The 24916-nt window shown below is 37.5% G+C and overlaps 1 protein-coding gene across 1 annotated transcript; it reads left to right on the top strand.

Moving 5' to 3' along the window:
• The first annotated feature begins 190 nt into the window (after positions 1–190).
• Positions 191–17524, top strand: ZFAND5 (zinc finger AN1-type containing 5). Its single transcript, XM_085313666.1, has 6 exons — positions 191–336; positions 3470–3627; positions 3999–4110; positions 4534–4631; positions 13119–13244; positions 13427–17524. Exons 2-6 carry the CDS (start codon positions 3477–3479, stop codon positions 13573–13575), a joined length of 636 nt encoding a protein of 211 aa, XP_085169792.1. The 5' UTR covers positions 191–336; positions 3470–3476; the 3' UTR covers positions 13576–17524.
• Positions 17525–24916: the final 7392 nt, after the last annotated feature.

A 24916-nucleotide genomic window follows, 5' to 3' on the forward strand; every position in this document is an offset into this window, starting at 1 on the left:
GGGCGCCGCGGCTCGGCGCCCGCCTGCCCCTCGGGCTCCTCCGCCCGGCGCCCGCCGGGGCTTTTGTGTTCCGGTGTCCTCGGCCGAGAAGGGAAAGGGCGGGCGGGGGTGGGGGGAGGCGGTTAAAGCGCAGCGCGCTTGGGGCGCTTGGCAGTGCCTTCCCTTTTGTCTGACTCACTGAGCCGGGCTTCGTCGTCACCGGGAAATGCCCGCTTTGATCCGCGCGCTCCATTTTTGTCTGATCACTTCACCTAGAACCGTGGGCTGTAGAGGCTGAAACATCCTTGCTGGATCGATCTCTGTTTTGGGGGGAAGGGGATTGGGRTATTGAGAGGAGTAAGTATTTAGGTCAGGTGGCCAATTCAGTCCTGCCATTGACACGGTTCCCAGGTTTTATTAGCGATTTAAGTAGACTTCGGATTTTTATTCCATAGGTTATATTAAAACCTGAAATCAGCAGGCATAACTGCTTCAGCAGTAGTTTGTTGGAAGAAGGAGCATATTTCCATTGATCGTTGAAATAGTTGTGATACCTATCTTTGTTAAAATTTGCTATTCCTCAGCTTAGTTGTAATTTGGAACAGAAAAAGCTGGCTTGATTATGAGCCTTAGGTCAAAGACTGTAAGTATTTCTATTCCGCTTTTAGTTTCTCTGGGTAAGCTTACCGGTAACTATAAGGTTAAATGGCATAAATTAACACACTGTTAATTTGTTAATTATATATAAGGTTAATTTGAGTTAACACACTGAATAAAATAGATTCTTGTTATTTTGGGAAAGTCGCAAGGTTAAACAGGAATAGCCCTGAGGCTGACTTCCTTCTTCCCGAGGTAGAAGTGATCTTTTATATTTTGGAAAGGCAATTAGTGTCGTTGTAACCACCCACCCAGAAAAGGTTGGGGGTGTATTTGCAAGCCCATGAAGCGGTAATGGTCTCTTAGGCCTCTGATCACGCCCAGTTGTTTTCTGTTCTTGCTGTGAGTTAGAGATGAAAATGGCTGTTTGAGATGACTAGCTCATGATGCTGCATTTTCTTGATTGAATTTAAGTATCTGCACTCCCTCTCCCGCTAGAAAGGAAACTGTAGCCGTGTTAATCGGATTTTATATTTTCCTCTAACAGTGGGTGTATGCTCGGCTGCTTCAGTTCTGTGGGTTGTGTAGGAGTTGGCAGCCTTTGGAGATATAAATAGAAGCTGATTTCAGAGGCCCCTGTTGACGAGGTTTTGTGTCTGAGCCTCTAGCTCAGCCTGTCACATTGCAGCCTTGTGACAGGCGGAAGCTAATGCACTCACCCATGTGACCCAAGTTTCTGAGAAACGATAAGGAAAGCAGACACGCATGTGATGGTATTAGAAGCTAGTTTTCTAGGGAACTGCGTTTGTAAGCAGGTTTTAGCTAGTTGCTGATATTGTAAGGAGAAAAGTTCCTAAAATGAAGAATTGGAGAAATCTGTAATCTCRCTTTTATTAGAACCTCACTTTCACTGTTCTTTGTTCAAAGATTAAACAACCTGATTTAGCATYCTGGGTATTAGATTAAGTACAGGAAAGTGTATAACTGTTTTCCAGTTGGTGTTAAAGGCTTTTCGAAGAGACATAGGTGATACTTGGACCTTCTTCAAGAGCGTGATAAAGCACAATTTCATAAGCATTGGATAACAACAACTTGACCTTTCAATTAAGGGCATGTATTTCAAGTAGTGAAAGAATGTGCTGACAAAGGAGCCATGAAGACTCTTGTTTGTAATATGTTAATACCAGCATTAACACCTAAAGTTAGATTTAGTAAGTGGAAAAACATGTTTATAGCATAGTAATTTGAAAGTGGAGGAAGTCAGTCTGAGATTGATGGTGACGGTATTTTTGATTGCACTTTGGGTTTATCTGTTTAATAAAATGACAGAAGTACAATCTTTATTCCTATTATAGAAACATAAAGCTGGAATATGGATAATAAGATTTTTTAGATTTTAAATTTATGTAGTTAAATTACATTTTTGCTAACTGTCTTGACTGGTGTACAACTGTCAAGCTGCAGTTTGTTGAGAGGTCTGTCAAAATATGTGAGTTTGCTTTTCATCCTGAAACAAAAGTGTAAATAGTCCCATGACCATCAGCAGACAAGCAGATTAAATTTACTTGTTTATTTTCTCCTGCTACTGATTTACTTTGATCTCAGAAATTTAGTTTTTATCAATTAGTCATCATACTGTTGAGATGYATATACAAGTTGCAGTTTGATATTTTTTGACTTAAGAAAAAATTCCAGTACACACTGGAATTAGTTTGCTTTTGATACATTTGAGTTCTCATGAGCATTAGTAGTCAAATATCCTTCATGGTTGTTTCTAAAGAGAAAGACAGTAATCTTTTTCCAAAATGTCTTCAAGAGACTTACATAGTGCTTCTACTGAATCTAAGTTTTGGGAAGACAATATTCTTACATGTCCTCAATTTGTAGTAGATCACTTGATTACTATGTTCCACTTTATTGCCCTTGAGAATCAAGAATTTGGTTGCTATATCAGTTTTTCTACTAACCTTGCTTTGCAGAGGTTAACTGCTAGTGAAGGTGAGGTATTTTTATTCCTCATTTTGCCGTTGATGAGAGAGAGGGTTAGCACTGTCTGCCTTTGGGAGAGTTGCTATAACTTTTTTTAAGACAAAGGATTTAACTGGCTTTTTGGAAATGCATCGGCTGTGTAAATGAATGTGTTTAACAATCTCCGGTTTTATTTTATTTTTCTTGGAAGAGTAAGATCAGGTCTGAACTTACTTCAGAAATGCTCTTTGACTTTGAAGGCCTGCTGTACACATGTTGTTGCCAGTTAATACTCAGTATCAAGTTTCATACTCAATCTAAGCGGAGATGAGGGCCTTGTTTTGGAGACTGCTTCTAAAGATAGCAATATAGATTAAAATTGACTTGTCCGTACTTCAATKATCCTTATTATCCTGTTTAACAAATACCTTCAGTGATCTTTATTATTCTGTTTAACACATATATTTTGAAAGTGGAAACTTCTAATAATTAATGGAATTAGCATCAAAATGATGCATCACTGGAAAGAGTAGAATTCTGTTGAAGGCTGACAAAGCTTGATCTGATTTATTCTGCACATCTAATTGTGTCTTTTTTCATATTCTGTAAGTGCTCAGAGGTGGTAAAAAAGCTTTTGTTGGCTGTTAAATTGAACTCGGTCATAACCCACACACACAACCCAGTCCCAACAGGTATATTACTTTTCAGTATTACTACAATTACACTTGTTTTCTCTTAGTTTTTTAAAGATACTACTCATCAATACAGTTGCAGTATTGAATGGTATATTAACATCAATATAGCTCTCTTAAATGCTGGTATGACTTCTGGGGGCAGGGTGAGCAGACACACTTTAGTTCTATAACTCTGTAATTCATTTTGGTGACGTGCCAGCTCCTAATGCAGTTCTTGGTTTTATTTACAGCATCGAGATGGCTCAGGAGACAAACCAGACCCCAGGGCCCATGCTCTGTAGTACAGGATGTGGGTTTTATGGAAATCCTAGGACAAATGGGATGTGTTCTGTTTGCTACAAAGAGCATCTTCAGCGACAGCAGAATAGCGGCAGAATCAGCCCAATGGGTAAGAGTTTAGATCTTTCTCTGAAAATGAAATGAAGAGAGGAATCAAAAACATATTTCATGAGAACTTCTGAAAGCTGTGTACTAAGACTACAAATATTAGAGAGTACTACTTTAAAACACAGTAAAAATAAAAATGCATTTTTATGTAATAAATTCTGGCCAACTTGGTGTTAAGCCTTAATTTGCACTTCTACATATCCTTCACTACCAGTGTGTTCTTATACAATTGCTGTATGTGGTCATTAACAAGTAAAATGCAGTGGAATGAAAAAATTTAGAGAAACAGTTTGTTATTGTATGCAAGAGTATTTGATTAACTTATAATCTACAGTTTGCTTATAATTAACTTCCCGAATTCCTATTGCATAGGAACAACCAATGGTTCAAACAGTCCTACCTCAGACTCTGCATCTGTACAAAGACCAGACACTAGCTTAAACAACTGTGAAGGTGCTGCTGGCAGCACATCTGAAAAGTCAAGGTAAGATGAAAGTATTATTTTGAGGTTTGAATGAGCTGAGAGTGTGCAGCAAATTAAAGACCTGCAATAATATTGACCTAGTACAGCGAGTTTCTGCAGAGGGGAAAAAAGGGACGGTGCATCTAACAGTGCTCTATGAATCTTTAAAATAGGAACTAGTTACAATGTTTGGTGCTAGACTAATGCATTCACAAGGGTGTTTCTGGTTTATCTGGAGAAATATGCTCTACAGATTATTTCCTATTAGGGAAGCTGAAATAAGAGTGAAAAGTACACTTTAGATAGAGTAGAAGTTGAAATCAGGAACCTGTGTCAGTAACAATTGAACAGGAAATCTACTGTTATGGATGGATTTGGACAATTTAAACTTTTATTATGAACTCAAAACTAATATAAATTACCTATTTCACTGTACTTAAACAGAAATGTGCCTGTTGCCGCTTTGCCTGTAACGCAGCAAATGACAGAAATGAGCATTTCAAGAGAGGAAAAAGTAACACCGAAAACAGAGACTGAGCCAGGTACGTTTGCAGAGTAACACTGGGTACAATTGTCGATTTACCAGAAACTGCCAGTTTACTTTCTTTTAAGACGGCATCTCCCTTCGTAGTGATGGTCTTGAGGAAGATGATTTTTATGGATGCTTTTTGAGTACTGGTACCTTTGAGGTCAAGAAAAATGACTAGTGCCAGAATATAGTTTTCAGATCCAATTCATTTCCAGATTCAGTTCAATTTTAGTAGAGAATTTGATGCCTGTGAAGGCACTTTTGTCTCTAAAACTTCAGTTTTTACAAACAAGACTGTTAATAACTGCATTTAGGCAAATGTTCAGTCTCAAAGTGAAAGTGTTGAGATTTCTGTGTGAAAAACTAGCAGTACAATTTCTGCTGACTCATRGCAGTCAAAATGGCTTGCTGCATTTAGAGAACAATGTTCTTAATAAATTCCATTTTACAGAAGGATGTGAGTATGGGGGAAGGGAATCCTTGGTTTGAAATACTAACAAAGACTTACAAAGATTATTTAGACTGATCAGGTAATCAGTAGATACAACTAAAGCGTTGTTCTGCAAATGTAGAGTACTTAATGGCGTTAATTGCTTAGTGAGAATGTTCAATTTAGAAGTTTCATTCTTTTACAGGAAGGTTGTAGCTGTAGTAAATTTGAAGTATAAAGTATTTCTTGTAGGGAAGCATAAAGGGAATACTTTCTTACCTACAAGTAGTAAATAACTAAATTTGTATTTTMTTATGCAGTAGTTTATTCAAATGGCTATATTAAAACATGTGGGTACCTATAGATACGGAACAAGTACATTAATTTTAACAGTTCTGAAACAGTCTTCAAACAAGACTATTTCAGTCTTTTGTTATAAAGCATCGAAAACTGATGCTTGGTAAGAAATCTGTTCACTAAATATATATATAATTTTCAATTTTGAAAATCAGTAAGTTGGAAATTGCAGAATGTACCACTCAGCATTGTACTGAAATGTTTAGTTATGTACAGACTGAGGAGATTTTTACATTTTTCAGCTTCTTGTAACTCATGTCATCTGAAAAAGCTTATTGTATGTAACTGAGAAATAATTCATACTTTGATATAATATTTATAAACTCATATTGTCTTTTTATGAATACCTACCTGAAAAGGTGACGTGCTGGAAAGAAATACATAAAATGATAGCAACGATCAAGTAATAGGCAGTTTGTGTCTTAACTAAAAGTGCTAATAGGGGTTTCTTGTTTTTGCCAGATGTAAAATGGCAATCTTCTACTTCTTTTTGTTAACCAAGCAACTACATGGTGGTCACACAATTGATTTTGGGGGGAGAAGGGATGACCTAAAAGCAAATCAGTATATTTATAGTTGTAAATAATAGTACAGCTGGAAACTCAAATTTAAACCAGTAAAAGCTCAGTTAAAGCTTGTGTGCAGAGATCACTGGAAAGATTACAGTAAAGCATAAACATGTTTAGAAAAAACTTCTGGAATGTAAACAAGTTTGGTGAAAAAGAGTTTTGCTGAGTACATACCCATAATTCTTGAAACCACCTTCAGCTCCTCCAAAGTGCAGCATTTTTTAGGTGTTCTTTGGATTTGGGGCACATCTTAGACAGCATAGGATAGCTATTATTCTTAGATTGCAAAGGATTGGCATGGGACAACGGAACAGAGTTCAGCCCCGTCCCCTTGACACTCTCCCTTCAGATACTTACCGACTTATCTTCTGCTAGCTTTTCATTAGCAAAAGAAACTTTAGCTATCTCCCATACAAACCAGAAGGCTGTAAACAAATTTGTCTGGTTGTTTGCTTTTGGGTGTTGTTTTGTATGTATGTTTTTTTTCCATCTGGAGTTAAAGTATACTTTTTTGACRTTGGGACTTAAGCATCTGATTCTAGAAGGTGCTGAAATTGAGAGGAAAAATGAAGCAACAAGCTTATTCATTTGTTTTTTCCAGATTGAGGTTGTAACCTGGATCCTCATTCAAAATAAGTCAGATCCTAAGGCAGTTTTTCGTTTTAACATTTGAAGGAGGAAGGACATGACAGGCTTAACTGGCCCTGTTGTAATTCACAGGTCTAAAACAGGTTATATTTTGTTGTAACTTACGATTTATTAAGTCAGATTTCTTACTTTCTGTATGTTTATAATTGAATTGTGACTTGTGCTCAGTCCAATTGCTTATCTGATGAGCTGCTCGTAAAAGTCAGTGAAATCTAAAGACCTTTCTGTCTGAACTCCAGTTTATAATTAGTTACTGGTTATATTGTACTTCTCACAGTATATGAAGGACTGAATTCTGATACAGTCTTGACCAAAGTCAGAATATGTCTGGCTTTGAAATCTTCCCRTTCTAGAATTGTAGTGCATAGTTAGTTTTTTTTCCCACACTGAGTTACAGGAATTAAATGCAAAATTTAGCTAACTTCTTTTCTTTCCTTATGTTATTACATCAGARTAATACCTTTGCCAAGCTGGAGAGGCATAATTGAAGGCCTTCTTCAATAAACCTGGTTTGTTTTAGTGGTTTCTAAGTGGAAATAAAGGATTCATAGAAGAGAGTTAAATATTAAACACTAAAAATTAATTGATCTGAGAAGCAAGGATATTTAATCATACTGTATTAAATGATAGTGTGTTTTTAGCATTTTTTTGCTTATTTGTAGGTCACTACCTTTCTGAATGATGAGTCTCCTGTCAGATCTGTCAGTGTTTCCAGACTTAATTAGTATCAGCATGCATATCAGAGGCTTGTGTTTACCAAAACCCGAGAAAAGCAGTGTTCTAGGAATTAGTATGATGAGTTGTTTTATCACTCTATGAAGCCACAGTTGTGGAAGAGCACTGCCTGTAAAGAAAGCAAACCAGAACTTGAAATGATTAGGGTCTGTATTTGTAAAATACATATTAAAAATAATCCCCAAATACTCTTAACTTACTATTTATGACTTAYTTATTGTTAAATACAGCCTTATTCCATCAATTTTGTAGGTAACCCTTTCTGTTCCTTAAAGCTGACATTTAAGGAACTTCACGAGATGGGAGATGATGGTTTGCTCACTTGTCTTTTGGCTAGGTATCAAGCCAATGTGATTAGAATTATATTAACGTTTAACAACACAACTGTCCTGCATGAAGGTTGAGACTTTGTTATAGGTTGCCCTTACTCATGTTTTGGATCAAAACCAGTAGCCATGTTGTGTACAGTTTATGTTGCAGATAATGTTCTGTGTAAGATGCTGAATAGACAGACAGCTTTAGATAGTGTATGCTCAAGATGATAAATAGATGTTATTACTTGGTTCTTGCTGTTTTAATAACTGGCTTGTTATTTCTGATAGTAATTAATCATGTTACTATCTATAAACAGTGCCTTTGTGGCTGCCTGTAATGCCATCTGACATAAGAATCTTGTTGTCTTGTGTTCAAAATAGTTCTCTTCAAGTTTCCCGTGTCCACTGAAGCTTGAGTAGAAATCCTTGATTCAAACAATTCTGAAATGGAACCAATAATCTTTTCTAACCCTTGAAGCTGTCCATCTTGGAAAGTGAGACTGAGGGTGCAACTGCTGGTGCTGTGCTTGTTGCTGATAGGATGCTATTGTATCTTTTTAACAGAGAGGTACACAACAGACATCATGTTTTTATGGTGACTAAATTAAACTATATTTCAGTATGATATTTAAACAGAGATGTCTGTGCTTTGTATTGATGTAACAGTAAAGGTATCCAATATGCCCATTAAGAACTGGGCATCTGGGAGATAAGTTACACATTGCAAAATAGCTTTATCTCTTTTCTTTGGCATGAAATTAAAAATGATGTAATTTGTTCTTCAGCCTTTCCTGGGCATCTAGATCAGCATAGCAGTTGTGGTTTCTGAAGAGTAAAATATCCATCTTCAAGAAGCTTGACTTGCGTAATAAATAGTGTCCATCATTTTTTCAGTGACTTAACACAAATTGAATTGTATATAGAAGTTAATATGCAATATATTAAGGATTGTACAACTTGTAGTATAACTTCATGCTCTGGTACTGCAGAGGTGTGATCTAATGTCCTTCTGATGTCTTGAGCTCCATTTTTGTGTTACCTTCTTTTCTCTATTTTTTTTTCTCCAGTTTTTCTGTAGTGGGAATGGAAGAGAGAGTCATGTCATGTAAAACTGAGATTTTTTTTTAATGTTGTCATGACTTTTGCTCTGCTGGCATTCTTACTGCTTGCTACTACCTTGGAAATCATGTGGTTTGTTAAACTGACAGGTTTCTATTTGGGACACTTCTTTGGTCATAGAAGAAACTCCTAAAAATTTTCTGGTTACCCTGGTAGCCCTTTCTGTTTGCATTAGCAATGGATAGAGTGATTTTTTTTTTTTTTTTTACTTTCATCACATTTTGTCCAACTGAGAAATGGCTGAGTCATTCCTTTCTAGTATAAGTCTGAGTCAGAATATCTAGAGTAGACATGATCTTTTCCAGCAGCCAATTTTGTTTATATGAAGAAGATAATGTGATCAGTGTTGAAGATCCGGTTACTACAATGGCTGTTACTTTTGAGTAGAAATCTCATGTGGTTGTTGTGGCTTATTACTTTGGGGTGAAAAAGAGCATTGTTGTTCTGGTTTGTAGGACCATTCTGTGTGTAGATGGAGCAGTTGTGCTGTGGTCTGTGGCTTCCTTCCAATTATCAGTGACCTTGCTGTTCCTACCTGACTTTCTTAAAAATTCATCTCATCTTCAGACTAACATGAAGTAAATCTTCACATTTACTATGCAACAACACCTGTATTTGTGCGCTTTCTTTTTTCTTTTTTTTTTTTTTTCCCTAGTGCTGGGATTGTGTTAGTTTTTATTGTTCGGGCAGAGTTAGGATAAGCCCCTCTAGCTTGTTACTCCTAACAATACTGAATTTTCCAGTGCCTACAAATAACTATTACTTTTGTCTTAAGTTGTTAATATAGATTTTCTGAGTTCTGAAAATCTTCATTGCTCTTAAGTTTTTCAATCTTAAAGCAGGAGAAGTTGTTTGGTAAAATTGAAGTGAACTAAATGTAGTTTCGTAGCTTTCTTAGCCAGCTGTTGGGAAGGAAAATGACAAGGTGATGCAGAGGGTACATGCCGACAAGAACTCTTAAGATGAGAGAATATCACTTTTAGTGATAAGGAGTTTGCTTCATCCGAACAGGAGTGTTGGTATTGAGGAAGCGGATCTGGAGGCAACAGTAACCACCATTTTCCTACCACTGTGTCAGCTTTTGTCCAGTGATTTATTCCATGGTAACTACATGGGAATCATTTACAGCAGTTTGCTTTCATCAACATCGTGTGAGTTCTGACATAAAATCAGTTTAGTATGTTATGGACTAGCATTCTGGTTGCTCAGCTGGATTTGGCCTCTATGCTAAAGGAAGCCAAGCAGTTGTCAGGATAGTATCTGAATTTGTCGTCTTTTGACGTCTTGCCAGAACAGCAATATATTTCATTAGAGCCACAGGTTTTTGCCAGGAGGGGGTAAGAAGAGGGAAGGAAAGTTGCTGTATTCTGTAAGCTTTAGATAAGGGCATTGTAGTCAGCTTTGTACCCATTCCAGCAGTTATCAGAAAAGGACTTTACGAAGATTTAAGATAATACTCATCATTAGATTTAATTCTGACATAAAAGTGGGAGAATGCCTTATTTTTGCAGGTATAACCACTGCAGAATAATAAATTGAACATTTTAATTCATTTTTAGTTGGCTCTGCTAACATACCTTTGTCATGGACCTTCTAAGTGGCCATTTCTGGATGTTATCTGTTGCTTTTCCTTACTGAAATATGTTTTAGTTGTGGGGGGAAGGATCTTGTTTAACAGCATTCACATGAAACAGCCCTTTTCATTTCTCAGGGTTATTCTTACCACTTTCCCGATCTCATGCTGCTGGTTGTGGCAGTGAACACTTCTCATAGTTTATATGTAGGAAGAAGGACCTTTGTAGTATTTGGTAACATTTCCCATTAGATACTATTTTTTCCTGGATTTATTCTTAATAATTTTGTTTTGTGGTACAGAATGATCTTCTAGACTATCTCTTTGTGTTAGTGAGCCATGACTGAAACTGCCATTTCCGCTTTTGTTTACTTGTGAACATACTCAGTAGTGATGAAGTATTAAGTTTGTTCTTTTTCTTGTTTTCATTTTCTTAAGCGCTGTGTTGCGAGTGACAAAATTTAGTTCACTATTGCTTTTCCTCTTCTTTCCATTTTCTTTTCCATCTAATTGAAACAACATGCACACTCCCAGGACTCATAATGTGAGTTAGTTCTGATGCAGATGAAGCTTACCCTGGCCAGCTATATACTGAATTGCAAAGTGTGCAAGTACTTCTAGTTCTTCTTTTTCATCTTCTGTGGTTTATATTTAGCATTTTATTTTTAAATGAAGTACCATTGTAACAAATTTAAGGAGAATTTGACATACTTTTTGTTTTGGAAGTTTTGGGGGATTTTGTTGGGAGTTTTTTGATTTTTTTTAATGCCATAGCTAATACCTGTGAGCCAAGGTGTGTGTTATGCTGTTTGCAGTGTTAATTTTTTTAAAAGCTGGTATTTGRTCACAGGCGCTCAATTAGATTAACCAAATATTGAGTACTGCTTTTCTTGGTATGTAAGGATAAATTCAGGGGATCCTGTCTACAGATCAATAAAATACTAATTGTAAAAACAGAAGATTTTTTTTGAAACAAAAAGCTGAAACCAGTCGGAGAAGTATTAGTAGGAGCAGTAATTAAAATACTTGTCTTTAAACCTATAATGCACTTAAGTATTTTGCATCCAAGACTTTGTATAGTTTTGTTATCTTCAGATTTAACAAAATAGCATTGACTGTGAACTTCCCTTTTTTTTTGTTTTCAGATAACTGATATGTAAAATTGCAAAAATAGAGGTGGAAATGGGTTTTTGTGGTTCAAAAGGACTGCTATTGTTATAGTAAAGTATAACAAAATATTAGCAACCATTGTTTTACTCTATGAAACTTTCTGGGTACAAGCACTGAAAGTTGTTAGCTGTGAGTTTGCTTTTAGATCTGGGTTATAATTTAGATTATGAACTCCTGACTGGAAAGTTGACTACAGTAAATTCTGAAATGGAGCTGGAGTATTCGAGGTTTTCTAGGAGTTAGTATTAATCGTGAGCTGGATTTGCTTTTTAAGATAAACAGTACAAACAGAATGATTATTTTATGATGGCAATACAAACAGAATTTTTAAAACCAATTATAGGTAGTAAAGATAGAAAACTAGTCAACCTAACTACATGTCTGGAAAAATCCACCTTTCATAGAATTTAATACTTGAGATCCAGAAGGAGCTCAACTAAGAAATTCTGCTTGTGTGGATTAGTTGATTACAGTTGAGAGCTTTTGAGCTTAGGTCCTCAATTTATTCTGGAGCGCATTTTGTAGTTTGTTTCTTATCTATTAGAGTAATAGATACCACCATGCAAGCAGGAGTGTTCAGGAAAGCTGTTGAGGAACAGGGTCTGTGTTTCATATGTATTTGTTTGTATGCAAACATACCTCCCTCAGCTTTCCTCTATGCCAATTAGGGTTTGAAGATGATTTAAAAAAAATAGTCATTTGGTGGGAAAATATTTCAAATAAAATGTACAGATTCACAAAAGTTCAGAAAAGTTAAAATTTTTATCCTACAGAGAACTTTTTACTTAAAACATGAGTCAAATTTGACTGAAGGTGTTCATGACAAAGGCGATTAAAAATGAGTCATTTTGACTATGCCTGCTTGAACATTATGGCTAAATACAATACAAGAATACAGGTATTTGACATAATTCTGTACTTTGTTCTTTAAAATAGTGGAAAAAAATCACAAACAAAAAGATGATCTCAATTTTTGTGCGGTTTTTGTCTGTGTTCTGGATGTAGCACAGAATCGGTGGGTTTGAAGCTCAAGGAAACTAGCTGTTGTTTTGGTTGACTGGGGTTTTAGATCATCGGACTCTGCAAATATAGYAGCAGAATAACCGAGTACTATGACAGTAATATGTTACTGGAAATGTTTTCTGAAATATGCTCCTGTTAATTACATTTTCTACAGGCATCCCCTCTGTTCAACAACTTCAGCCATGACAATACTGTTACTGTTTTGGATTAAATTTAATTTGATCATATGATTTAACATTAACTATGAACAGGGAACTTCTGAAGGACTCTATGAGCACTTAACATTGTATAGGTATCTTAGAGGTACCTTATAATGATAGATTATAAGATATCTTGTAATTTCTAGTTGATGAAACAGTGGGGAAAATTTGTCTCTTGTGGAGCCAAAAAGTAAGCTATTACAATACCTAAAAATTTCTATTCTTGATTTGCATTTTCATAGACTGTTCTGTATACTACTCTAGACAATAAATTTTAGCAGTGGTAAATACATGCTTGGTACTAAATATTTACTGAAGTCAAGAAGAACTTCAACTTCTATTTTCTTTCCTTATTTTAACAGTTGTTACTCAACCAAGCCCATCAGTTTCTCAACCTAGTACTTCACAGAATGAAGAGAGAGCTCCTGAACTGCCCAAACCAAAGAAGAACAGATGTTTTATGTGCAGAAAGAAGGTTGGCCTTACAGGTATGAGAGCACATTGTAAACATTGAACAGATCTGTATGATTCGTTCCCTATTATAGGCTGAATTTGAAATATCTTTAGCCATTGAACTTACTTGCTGCTTTAAAATACAGTGATACTTAATGTATAGCTTACTTTTATATTTGATGCTTTCTAGTGATGTTGCTTCCTCTTGTTTGTACAGGATTTGACTGCCGATGTGGAAACTTGTTTTGTGGACTTCACCGTTATTCTGACAAGCATAACTGCCCATATGATTACAAAGCAGAAGCTGCAGCAAAAATCAGGAAAGAGAACCCAGTGGTGGTGGCTGAAAAAATCCAGAGAATATAAACTAACCTACTTGTGAAAAGACTGACTTTCTTTGTTTTATTTTAATATATCCTAGGAAAACATTAAAGAACAGATGCATGGCCATTTTCCTTTGATGTTCTCCAAAGTTTTACTTTTAGTCTTGTCTGTCTTAATGATATTTCAGAATGTTTGGGTGTTTGTTACAGGCAGAATTGGACAGATACAGCCCTTAAAAAATGTATATGCCCTCCCCAGAATATAATTGGATGATCAGAATATACACAGGAATACACATGCACAGAGGACAAACTCTAGTTCATATGTGCCAAACAGATGTATGCTATCTGCATGTTTGCAGCAGATCTGCCTTTTGAGGTGTATTTGAAGTGTGTAATCTTTGGCTAGTGTTATGTGCCTGTTTGGGAGAAGGATAAATCAGAAAGGTTGGCAGTCTACTTCTATCATTTAAAATCTCATTCTAATTTTAGTTTCCGCACTCCGTTTTCCAGCAGAGTGTAAGTTATGCAGAGTCCATCTTCCAGTAAGAAGAGTGCTGGTGCCGTATTTAAGGAACAGTTGCTTGACTATTGCAATAGGAAAAGTGAAAAAAATTGACATGTATGAGAAGAGAACTATTCTGGAACCAATTATATTAACTTTAGAATTGTGAAAATAGGTTCCTAAAGGAAATGACCTGTAAGAAACTTATGAACTGGCCTGCAGCAGAGTTGTCCGCCTTTCCTTGCATAGCTAAAAATGTGTAACACAATATTGTAAGATTGGATTATAAAACAAAAGCAACATATGTTTTTAAACATACCACAGCAGCTCAAGCAACACACATGCATCTGATGAGTAAGTTACAGGAGTATCTGAGGAGTTTTATTATTCATGTACTACTTATGTTCAGTGTGTTCTGGGTTCAAAAGAATATTAGAAGCTTTTTTTATTTTTCCTAGTTTTAACTGTAACAATTGCACCATTCTGCATGGAAAACCATACCCAACATGGCTGCTGTAGACTTAAGTGGTAGCTGGAACCACTCTTGGAGGGCTGCTTTATCATTTTTAATTGTACTTGGGTGTAGGACTGTAGTGTTCTTGGGTGTATTGCATGGGCTGCATTATCTACAGCATTGTACAATAACAACTCTAGAAAAGGCAGTATACTTCACTGATGCTTGTCTGGTAATATCACTTCTGTGTTATAATGGAAGGTTTTTTTGTGATGTATGAAACTTGTGTTTTTTATATAAACAAGTACAGTTTAGACTAGTGTTGTGGTAATGCCTGTTCTCATCTGTAAATAGTTACGTATGTACACAAGGCGCTACTTCTGATTTTTATTGCAGTGTTCAGTCTTAGTTTCTACTTCACTATTAAAAGCATCATGTTTTTGCTTTAACTTTGTTCTTTCAATTGAGTTATTAGATATGCAAACATGTACAGATAGTTCATATTTATGTATTGCACATAATCATGCTACCCAGCAACTATGCTATATTGTATTATGTAAATAATAAAAATCATGTACAGAAGGAAATACTTCCTTTTGTGATAGTTCATTGTTTTTAGTTATTGCCAGAACATGAAGTTGGCCTTGCGGAGATTGGGCTACAAAGTTAGTACTAGTTTTGTATAGATGTCTTTTTGCTTAATCCTGCCTGTTTCTAACCTTTGTTTCTTATTTTGACATACCAACTTGTCTAGGATAACTTGTTGAGATCAGAGAAGTATGAACATCTGGAATACAGATAACTACTTGATGGCCAGACAAAAAAAAAGAGAAACAACATGCTTAAAGGGAACAAGGGAAAGCACTTGCAGTGGACTTTAAAGGCTTTTTATTCCCTTTTGCCTACAAGTGTTACTTCCAACAGCTCTATTATAACAGAGCCAATACAGTGACTACATTGTTCAGTCCAAATCTTCAGCAGCAGACCTGGGCAGAGTTTTTGTCAGGGTCTGTATCTAAATATGGATGTCAAATACGCCAGACCTACCCTTTCTACCCACCCTGACAAAGAAAAGTACAGAGCACACAGCACATGTTGACTTGGAAGAAGCTCTCATCACTGCTGGATAAAATAAAAAAGTTGTTTATACCAGAAATGGATAATGTGCATCCCACCAGTCGGCTGAAACTAACACTCAAGTAATATGTTTCTGCTGCTGCCACTACATATACTTCAAATAAGGGAACAAGGGTATGCTCTGGGCCTTCATTTGACTGGATAAATTGTATAACTTTTAACAGTGAGACTGCTTCAAAGCACTTTTTTAATTTCACCTTTTGTACAAAAGTAAAATGAACTACTCAACTGCCGCATAAAATGCTTTTTCTTTTGGATTTGAAAACACTTTGGAACTGGATATTTAAAGAGAATGTGTCCATATTCGTGATACTGTCATGGCTAGCGTACTTGAGGAAGGTTAGCTGTACTGATACTGGTACTTAGTAATTCTGATGGTTTTTTCATCTGCTTTTTCATCTGAACAAAGGTGGTACTTGGGAAGGCTTGTTGAAACCATTGATCTCAATAGATCTGTGGAAGAAAGTATGGGTTGAGAAACCATTCGTTGTTCCGTATGATCACAAGCTGTCTCATGTAGCTTGCTGAGGTGGGGTATGAGCCTATATTCTAAATTAAGTTTATAAACTCCACTGTGCTTTCTGTTAATAATTTTTAAAAGGTTGTAATCATTCAGGAGCCCTAACTGTTGAGGCTCATCAAGAATTCAGAGAGGGGGAAGGTTATTCAGTAAGAGCAGGTAATGAAGTATAAAAAATGTATATTTAAGCCTTGATGCAAACACTGGTACATCTTTTTGGCAAAAAGGGATAAGAATATAGGTGCAGAGTGTTTGATTCTCCCCCTCCACACACCCCTAATTATAGCCCTGGAGACAGGAATAGACTCTTAAAATAAACAGCTGTACTGCCAGTCACAGTCAGTTTGGGTACATGATCAGAAGTAGCAGTAAAATGCTTTGAGGAAAAGAGGATTAAGGTTTGTTTTCTATAATATTTAAGCACAAGCCATTCATAAAGCTGCAGTAGATGGGCTGTCTTTTGGTCTTTAGTTTTGAAGTGACATATGGCTATAAACAGTATGTTCCTCCTCCTTCTCTCCTTACCCCCCCCCCAAGAAAGAAACATGATCACTTCACATGACACTAGTCCTTATTTAACATTCGGCTGTTACACTGAGATATTATTTAAACATGCTGTTCTGGAAAGGTTCTTCCTATGCCCCTGATAAATTGATCAGATGATAGGGGTTTTTTTTATTATTTAGGGCATTCAAAAATAATGAATACATAAGTAGGTGAAAGCAGGTGACTAAAGATTTATTTGGTAGTCTTAAGTTTTATAAATGTTTAGCTTAGTGTTACAGCTCTACAAAAGGATGGTTCGTTGGATTCTGTGCAAACTTACTCCTAGCTGTTAAACCCCAGATTGGGAGGATGAATGACAAGCTTAAGTGGTATTTCCAAGCTGTCACTTTAAGGCTGATGAACTGCCAGATGACTTGGCTGGTTGTGGTAAGGATAGGAATGTAACAGGGTTGAGAAGCCCTGGCTATAACCTGTGATCCTGGTGGTGTTTGGCCCATTTGGTATTTCTGATGATCAGTTATTCTGAACTTAAATACTAGGCATGCTGTTTCAGTTATAATGCTTACTTTGGATTATAAATGACTCAGAAKCAGCAGTTTGGTACTTTAGACCTACGTATAAAGCATTTGTTTGACTTTGCTTCTATGGAGGTAATTGATGAGCCTTCTTCCAGTATTTCATGTATCACCCATCCAACTGAGAAGGGAAGATGCAATGTTAAACCAATTAAATAACAGGATAACTGATTTAAACCTTTATTCTTTTTTTAATGCAGCTGCATGACACATTACAGAATAGCATAATAAAGTGTATAAATTGTTGTGTTGCTTTACATGCATCTCTTGCAATAAAATCAATATGTAAATGAATTTAGCTTTTAAATGTTGCTCTTAACTTTTTCATGCTTTGTTAATTGTTTCTGACCACAGTTCTTGATTTGATTTGGTGTTAACAAGCAAATTGTCACTGGTTATCTCCTTCCTGATCTTATAATTGGTGTGCTTAGCAAATCTAATAAGGCTTTTGTGTTTGTGTGTGATGTTTGATGTACTTTTATGGAAAAAATCAGCCAAGAGAGAAGAAAGATTTTCGGTATAAAGTATTTGCGAGGCACTGGCAAATTTATACTTCTAAAATTTCTTCAGTTTAATTATTTCCTATTGCATTAAGATAATGTAACCTTTTTGTGCGTGTGTGCTTTGCTGTACTGAAAATAACTGAGGAATGATTTTAAATTTTCAGGTACTTAGCTTTTTCTTGTTTGAAATCAGACCTGAAATTTATATCTACCTTATTTTTTCCTGTCTGCCTTCTTTCTATATTGGGGGGGGAGGAGGGGGGAGGAAGGCAGAGAGTAAGCAAAATCTTTCCTGGGATAGGTGGAGAATGTACTGGTGCTGACAGAGTTACTCTATCAGTATTTCAGGTACAGCAAGATAAGCAGCTGAATGTGGAACCTTGTATTGCTGAAGCAAGGTACTGTAAGGATATTGGGAATGTGCAAGCCATCTCCAGCTACTAATAACTGTTACGTGGGATATTTCCACAAGGTCTCTCTTCCTCCCTCCTCTTCCCCTTCCCTCCTAATAGCTGTCTTAATAAAAGGGTTGCTGTTGATGTAGGTACAGCGATGAAATGCCGCCTTCTAATGTATTTTTTGCATGCTGTACACAATCCCCTGAATAGTGTAAACWTCCTTAGGGAAGTACTACTACGCAGTAGTAGTACTGCACAAAACACGAGCAGTTGAATTTTGTAGCATAGAGCTTTTTGCCTTCAAGTGCTGTGTATTCTGSCTAATTACCCCTGCCTCTTTTCTACCCCACCCCATTAGTACAGAGAAACTCATGCAACACAGGCCAGAAGTAACAACTTCTGGCCATTCAATGTTTTGAATGTCTTCAAAAACATTTCATGGCTTTGAAGATGGAAAAAACTATCCATAGCACTTACCTGACTATGGTGTTTGGGCAGAAGATTGTTTGAAGAAGCTTGTCCTCACATAATAGTAGGATCTCATTTCAAGCTGAAGGGCACATCAAAACTGAAACACCTGTTTTTCTACTCTTACAAGAAATAGGCTTTTAATTCCTGTAAGAAAAGAATTTCCAATGTTTGTTAATGCAGTTAGATCACTAGTGACACAATCTGTATGGGAAGATACTAATGAATTCTTACAGAAATCAGCAGAGTTGCACAAGTTGATTTGAAGGAATAAGGCCATATGCTAAACTTCCTATGCAGTATCAACTTTTTCATCTTTTTAGCTGCAGATTTTGATTTTTGATATGCCACAGCATATAGGTAGGGCAGTATATCTTACGTGCTACTAGTCATACTAGACAGAAGGATTTTTACAGATGTTTTGAGAGCAAGAGGTCACATCAGAGAATTCAAAATCCAGGCATAACGAATGCTGGTAACTATCTGTATTTGGAAAGCTGGCACAAAGCAGACAATCCAAACTGAATACTGCCAGATTCTGCACATGTGTAACTTAGCAATCTGATAAAATGTAATGATCCAAACCTGATCAGGATTTTACTTCAGCTTTGGATTAAATTTGAGCTGAAATTTGCCCCTTTAAGATGCTTTTAATAACAGTATAGGATCCTTGCTGCAAAATCTACATCCCTGTTGTTTGATGGTACAAAATACTGCAGGTGGATTCAACTTTTTGGGGGCAATCTGAGTTATATACTGATATATATGTGATAAGTCTGGGAAGGTTGTTTATTCACAAGTGTAAGGATACGTCTTACACTCTTGCCTGTACTTGTCGTGTCTGTTAGTCTCAATTAGTCTAAGATTACTTAACATGAATGATATGAATATGAATGCTTAATATGAGTTTTGTCCTCTGTCATTAATGAACAAAGTGTATGTCAGTTGATCGGTATTCCTAAGCAGTTCTACTATATCACCTGACACGTGCTTGAAGGAGGAAACACGCAACAAATAAGGAAATCAATTTGTTCAAGTATCCAAGTGTGTTAAGTAGCAATGATTCAGAAAGAAAAATAGTTTTGCTGTCTGTGTAGATGTATGCGATTTTAATATTAGTTTGTATTAGTTTTTCAGCCAGCCAAATGATGTATTTTCTCACAGAAAACCTATTGCAACTCCTTTTATGTTCTTTGTGATTAAACTTAAATACTCTGGACTATGCTCTCAAACTCATGTCACAGAAAGGGCTCTGATATTACTTCTGAAAGTACTTGGATAGTACTAGAATTAATAAGTGACAAATCTGAACAGTTAACTGAGGGAAACAGCCTATAAAAAAACCTGAGCTGGAGCAAGAGAGATGAGTGCATGAAGAAGTGTTAAACCATGGTCCAAGAGCAAAGTTCTCCCTCTAAGTGCAGTAAGGAGTAGTCATTGCCACAGTGAGGGCAATGTCCAACAGAAGACAGTTTTATATGTGGTTTCAAGGCTTTGGGTTTCCACTTAGTCTACCATAAACACTCAGCAAAATGTACTTTAGCCTTTAAATTGTCCATGCTAATACTAACTTAGCAATGGCCAAAAAAAGAAACAGGTTTTATTTTTATTTGCCATGTCTGATTGAAGAAAATACAGAGACAGTTTATGCTTGAAGTTGAGAGTAAACCTATCACAGGGCACATCAGCGTGGAGAGACAGAACTGAAGACSAGATCCTTGACTCTGATAAAGAACTGAATTTGGTGGAAGAAGCAAGCATTGGCGTATGGGATACAAAACAACAGAATAGCGGCAGCTTTTAATTTAAACGAAATGAAAATAGAAGTATAAAACTGATACAAGATGGCACTATTAAACGCAAGAATCAACACTTACCAAACACTGTGGTTTGAATGCTTCTTTGCTCTAGATACAAATTTGTACTTTTTTTWAAAAAAAAAAAAAGTTGTAAAGTTGTTAGAAATGACTAGAGTCACAATTTCTTGAAGTAGCTGTGTCTCGTACTTCTCTTTTGTGCTATGCAATAACATATAGATAGAGAATATTCTGATGCTTTTTTCTTTTCAGTGTATATTTGTATATTCCTCATAGGCTTGTGGCCAGTATTGCAGTAGTGCTTGTAATTAGGCTTCTCATGTCAATGTTATTTTTTTGCTGAAGCCCTCTAAGTAGGGTATGTTTATTAAACTACTTTGTACTCTCAGTCAGTTTCTCCTTGTCTCTAAAACTGGGTTGCAACATTAATTTTGTAGTAGCAGTAAGCCCCATTGTCACAAATTGAGCTTTATTGTATATATAGAGAAAATCAAAAGTAAGTAGTATAATTGTATCCAGACTCGTGTCTGACTACAGGCAGGGTTGAACTGTGTAATCTGCCTTGAGTCAGCACTGGTTAAGTCTTGTATTAACTGAGTTTACAGGCACTTGAGTGGGGTCTGCTGTAGTCAAGTCCCTTCTTTCTGGCTGCATTTCACAGTGAGGTTACCCACAACCTGTGGCAATACAAAGCCTTTCAGTATCTTCTCTCTTTAAAGCATGTCCTTTAGACTGTGGATTCCAGTCTGAATGATTAAATGACTAGTCTTTGAGTACAATTCTATTTTTAATCCATACATAGGTGACAATATTTCATATTGCCCTAGAGAAAACTCTTATTTTGTCTGTCTTCTGTATGTTTTTGTAACTGCATGTATTCTTTTTAAATCTCTCTCTCTGTGTGTGTGTGTGTGTATAAAGAAATTTATTTTATAGGATACAAAGTTCCTTGTTTTTTTTTCTTCTAGTTAATAGCCCATATCTCAAAGTGCTCAACTGAATATACACCTGATACTTACAATATAATATAACGTAGCTAGAAAACAGCCATTTCTGTGTAAGACCAACCCAAACGTCAGTGTATTTGATAGACCGCTGTGACAGATCAGCGCCATATTTACTAAATGAACCACAGAAGCTGGGTGGCTTGTGAAAAATGTTTAAATTAAAGGAAAGYGTTATAATCACTGACTATAATAGCTGAATGTACTTACGGGATTGGGCTCAAGGCTCCTTAGATACCTAGCACTCATGCGCTACCCCTCCAGCCAGAGCTGCATCTTAACTTGTTTTGCTCTCCTTCAGTCCCACAACCAGGCAGTCTTGCAATGATTTCTTTTCCTCTTAGGGAAAATCACCATTTTGAAATGTTTTGATGGTGGAGGAGTTCTTAGTTTTTTTGGGGGRAGGGTAGAGTGGGAGGTGTTACTGTTGTTTTACAGGGCTGTGAGAACTCTTCATAGTAAATTACTTTTCTCCTCCTGGTTCATCCTCATATTGTCTTCAGGCTCCTCTTACAGTAATTTTTAATGGCTTAATAATAAGAGCAATACAAATGGAAGCCAACATGACCCAGAGGACAAAAGGAGACCATAAATCCAGAACGGACCTCCCCACACTTTCTTGACATATCGTTTCTCTTTTTTTCAGTTTCATTTTCCCATTGTAACAACAGAGATAATGATTCTCAGACCCTTTGTCAAAAGTGTACTTTTGCTTCTGAAAGGAGTTAAAAAATGCAACACTTTTTTATATATGTATTAGGACTCCTCTTGACTGATTGATTTTAATTTTTGATTTTGTTGACAATGGTTTGTACATATAGATAATATATTTTATTTCCTCAAAGCACTTCAGTGACGGCATTTATCAGTTTATTGGTGAACCCTTTTGTGAGATAGCTGTTACAAGCACAAACTAAGCTGCTACAGGACAAACACATAGGTGGGAGAGGCTGCGTATAGCTCAGACCACGCATCTTCGGAGACTTGTAACGCCTGCTTCTATATTATTTTTGTCAGATTGTTTGGTGATTTTTGCAGTATAGACAAACAGGATGAAGTCCCCCTGTGAATCTTCACTTGTAATATCACTAAGACTGGTGCACAGATCTGAGGAGCCAAAAAACAATTTCATTCGTTGTCCTTCATTCCCTTTTATCCACACTTTACAGTAGTGTAGTCTTGTTACCTTTACATTAACAGTTTTAAAAAACCTTTACATTAACATGTTAAGCCYGCCCAGCCTGCCTGCACATTTTTTCTGGAAGGGACCCTTTTATATAAGCTAGCCAAACAGCATTTTTACTGTAGCTCTGACGGAGGCTTGCATGAGTAGCTCAGCAGGAAGTTTGGCACATTGGAGATACACAACAGGATCCCAAAGGAGACTGTGAAATAGTTTGCATGCCGGTTTTTGATAATACTTCTGGGAGACCAGGTGAGGCTAGGTTTAAACAGCATTAGGTTAAAGTAGCTTTTCCTTAGTTGCATTTTAAGTACTGTGAGATTTATGGAGGGAAAGTAGGTTTATTACCCTGGAAAAATCTTGATCCCTGCCAGCCTTCAATGCTAGAGGAAGACTGAGATGGTTCCTTTGACTGATGCGTCAGACTCATCTGATGGACAACATCCACGTCGATCTGTGTGTTTTCGCTAGTAGCCCGCCTTCCAAATGGCCACGCTGCTCACAAACGATGCTCATGAACCTGCCCAGAGAGTGCAGTCTTTCAGCTATAGTCCCATGCACAGCTGGTGGCAAAGTGGCGATTTGGGCCATGATGCCACCAAGTGTGGATGTCACCCTTCCAAGAGGAAGCTTCAGTTTCTGGTTGTGTAGCGAAGGCTACCTCCTTGCTGTGCTCCTGGGCACTTGCTCCTTCCTCTTCCTTTACCAAAGCCCCTGCGCTTTGCTGACCAGTGCTGAACCGTTTCTGAAAACTAACCAAAAACTTGGTTACTGACTGGTAGCTTCAAGCAGGCAGCAAAGTCTGCAAGGTCTCCTAGCTCAGGCTGGAGCCTCCCTGCCTGCAGGCTGGTTCAAAGAGCAGAAAGCAGTTTACATTTGAGTTACACTGGGGTTTTAGCTGACATAGTAACTCACTTACATGTAGGCATCTGCAAAACTAAATGATCAAGAGTGGGAATAGGCATGAGACGACCTGACTCCTTCACAAGATTTTCTGCACTAGAAATTAGAAAATTTCATCTAGAAATTAGATTACGTTAGGAAATGTCCTGGAGGTACAGGTTAATTAACACAGCTTTAGGCACCCCCTGTAAGCGCAGGTGGTTGTGTTTAACAGTTCGCCATCCAGAGGGGTTTGGGTCATGGGTCAGCACAGCAGCTGCGGACCCTGCTTCTCCCTCGCCCCCGTTTTGCGCCCCCTCCACCCTAGCGCGTGCGGCTGCCCCCCGGCCAGCTGCCGTCCGAAGGAGCACAGCYAGCAAGGTGCGTGTGAAGGAGCGCGCAGCCAGGCCACGGAGCGCGTGGGCGAGGGAGAGCCCGCCCGTGCGGCCACCGCTTGCAGCGAGCGCCGCTCCGAAACATCTGTGTAGTCCCATGTGGTTTTGCGGGGGCTAAAATCCACCCTCTACACACATGTGACCACACTTGGTCCTCAACCTGCCCAGTAAAAAGCTTCAATTCCTGGTGCTTCCGTGGGGAACAGCTCGGGAGACTGCTGTGTCACACCCACACCAAGCAATAAAAACAGCAATATGCAGAAATGCCCTTACTCGTGCAGTTGTTACCTTTCTGCTCCCAAATATCCACCTCCAATCACAGAGACGCCCTCGCTCCACAGCGCATCCCCCCCCCCCCCCCCATGGATGCTTCCCGCTGCCTGTTGCTTTCCTCCTTCATTTCTGTCTCCCCGCCACAGATTAGCAGCACCTGCAGCAAACCTGCCTCTAGTTTACTCACAGCAGTTTGCATGATTTGAGAAGCTGCTGCAGGGGTTATTTTTTAACTAACTGAAGCTGAAGATTATGCCAAGAACATATCTTCACAGAGCTTATTAGTACCAGAAAAAGAAACTTAATATATGCACAGCCAGCTTGTGCATATAAGTAGTATGCTGTTTTGGGCTAAAAATTGAGGGCTATTTTTGAAAATGGCTGGCATAAGAGTGTCATTATTGACTGTAAAACCTAAGCAGTTAGGGTAACTTCCACTCTTTTTTCTGCTAACTATGCCTTTTTTTTATTATTTATTTATTTATTTATTTATTTATTTTTAGGGCATGTCTCACTATCATAAGCTACAGGGTTCTGTTTATCTTTTCAAGTAAATACGATTTTTGTTAAGTGCAATACAGGCAAAAGGGTTGTATGAAATCACTATGTTTTCCCAAATTTGGAGGGGAGTTTAAGAGTCTGTAGTCACTGGAGCGATGCCTGTGCTGTTTGAGTGATCCTCTTTCAGTCTTGGCTCTGCTCTAGGTCTGAAGTTGGGTCTTCCCCATCCTTTTGCTCTCCCCCTTGAGCTGGGCTAGCGCTG

The sequence above is a fragment of the Rhea americana genome, unplaced genomic scaffold, assembly GCF_003343005.1.
Source record: "Rhea americana isolate MKP2758 unplaced genomic scaffold, rheAme1 scaffold_11, whole genome shotgun sequence".
In the NCBI taxonomy this organism is placed as follows: Eukaryota; Metazoa; Chordata; class Aves; order Rheiformes; family Rheidae; genus Rhea; species Rhea americana.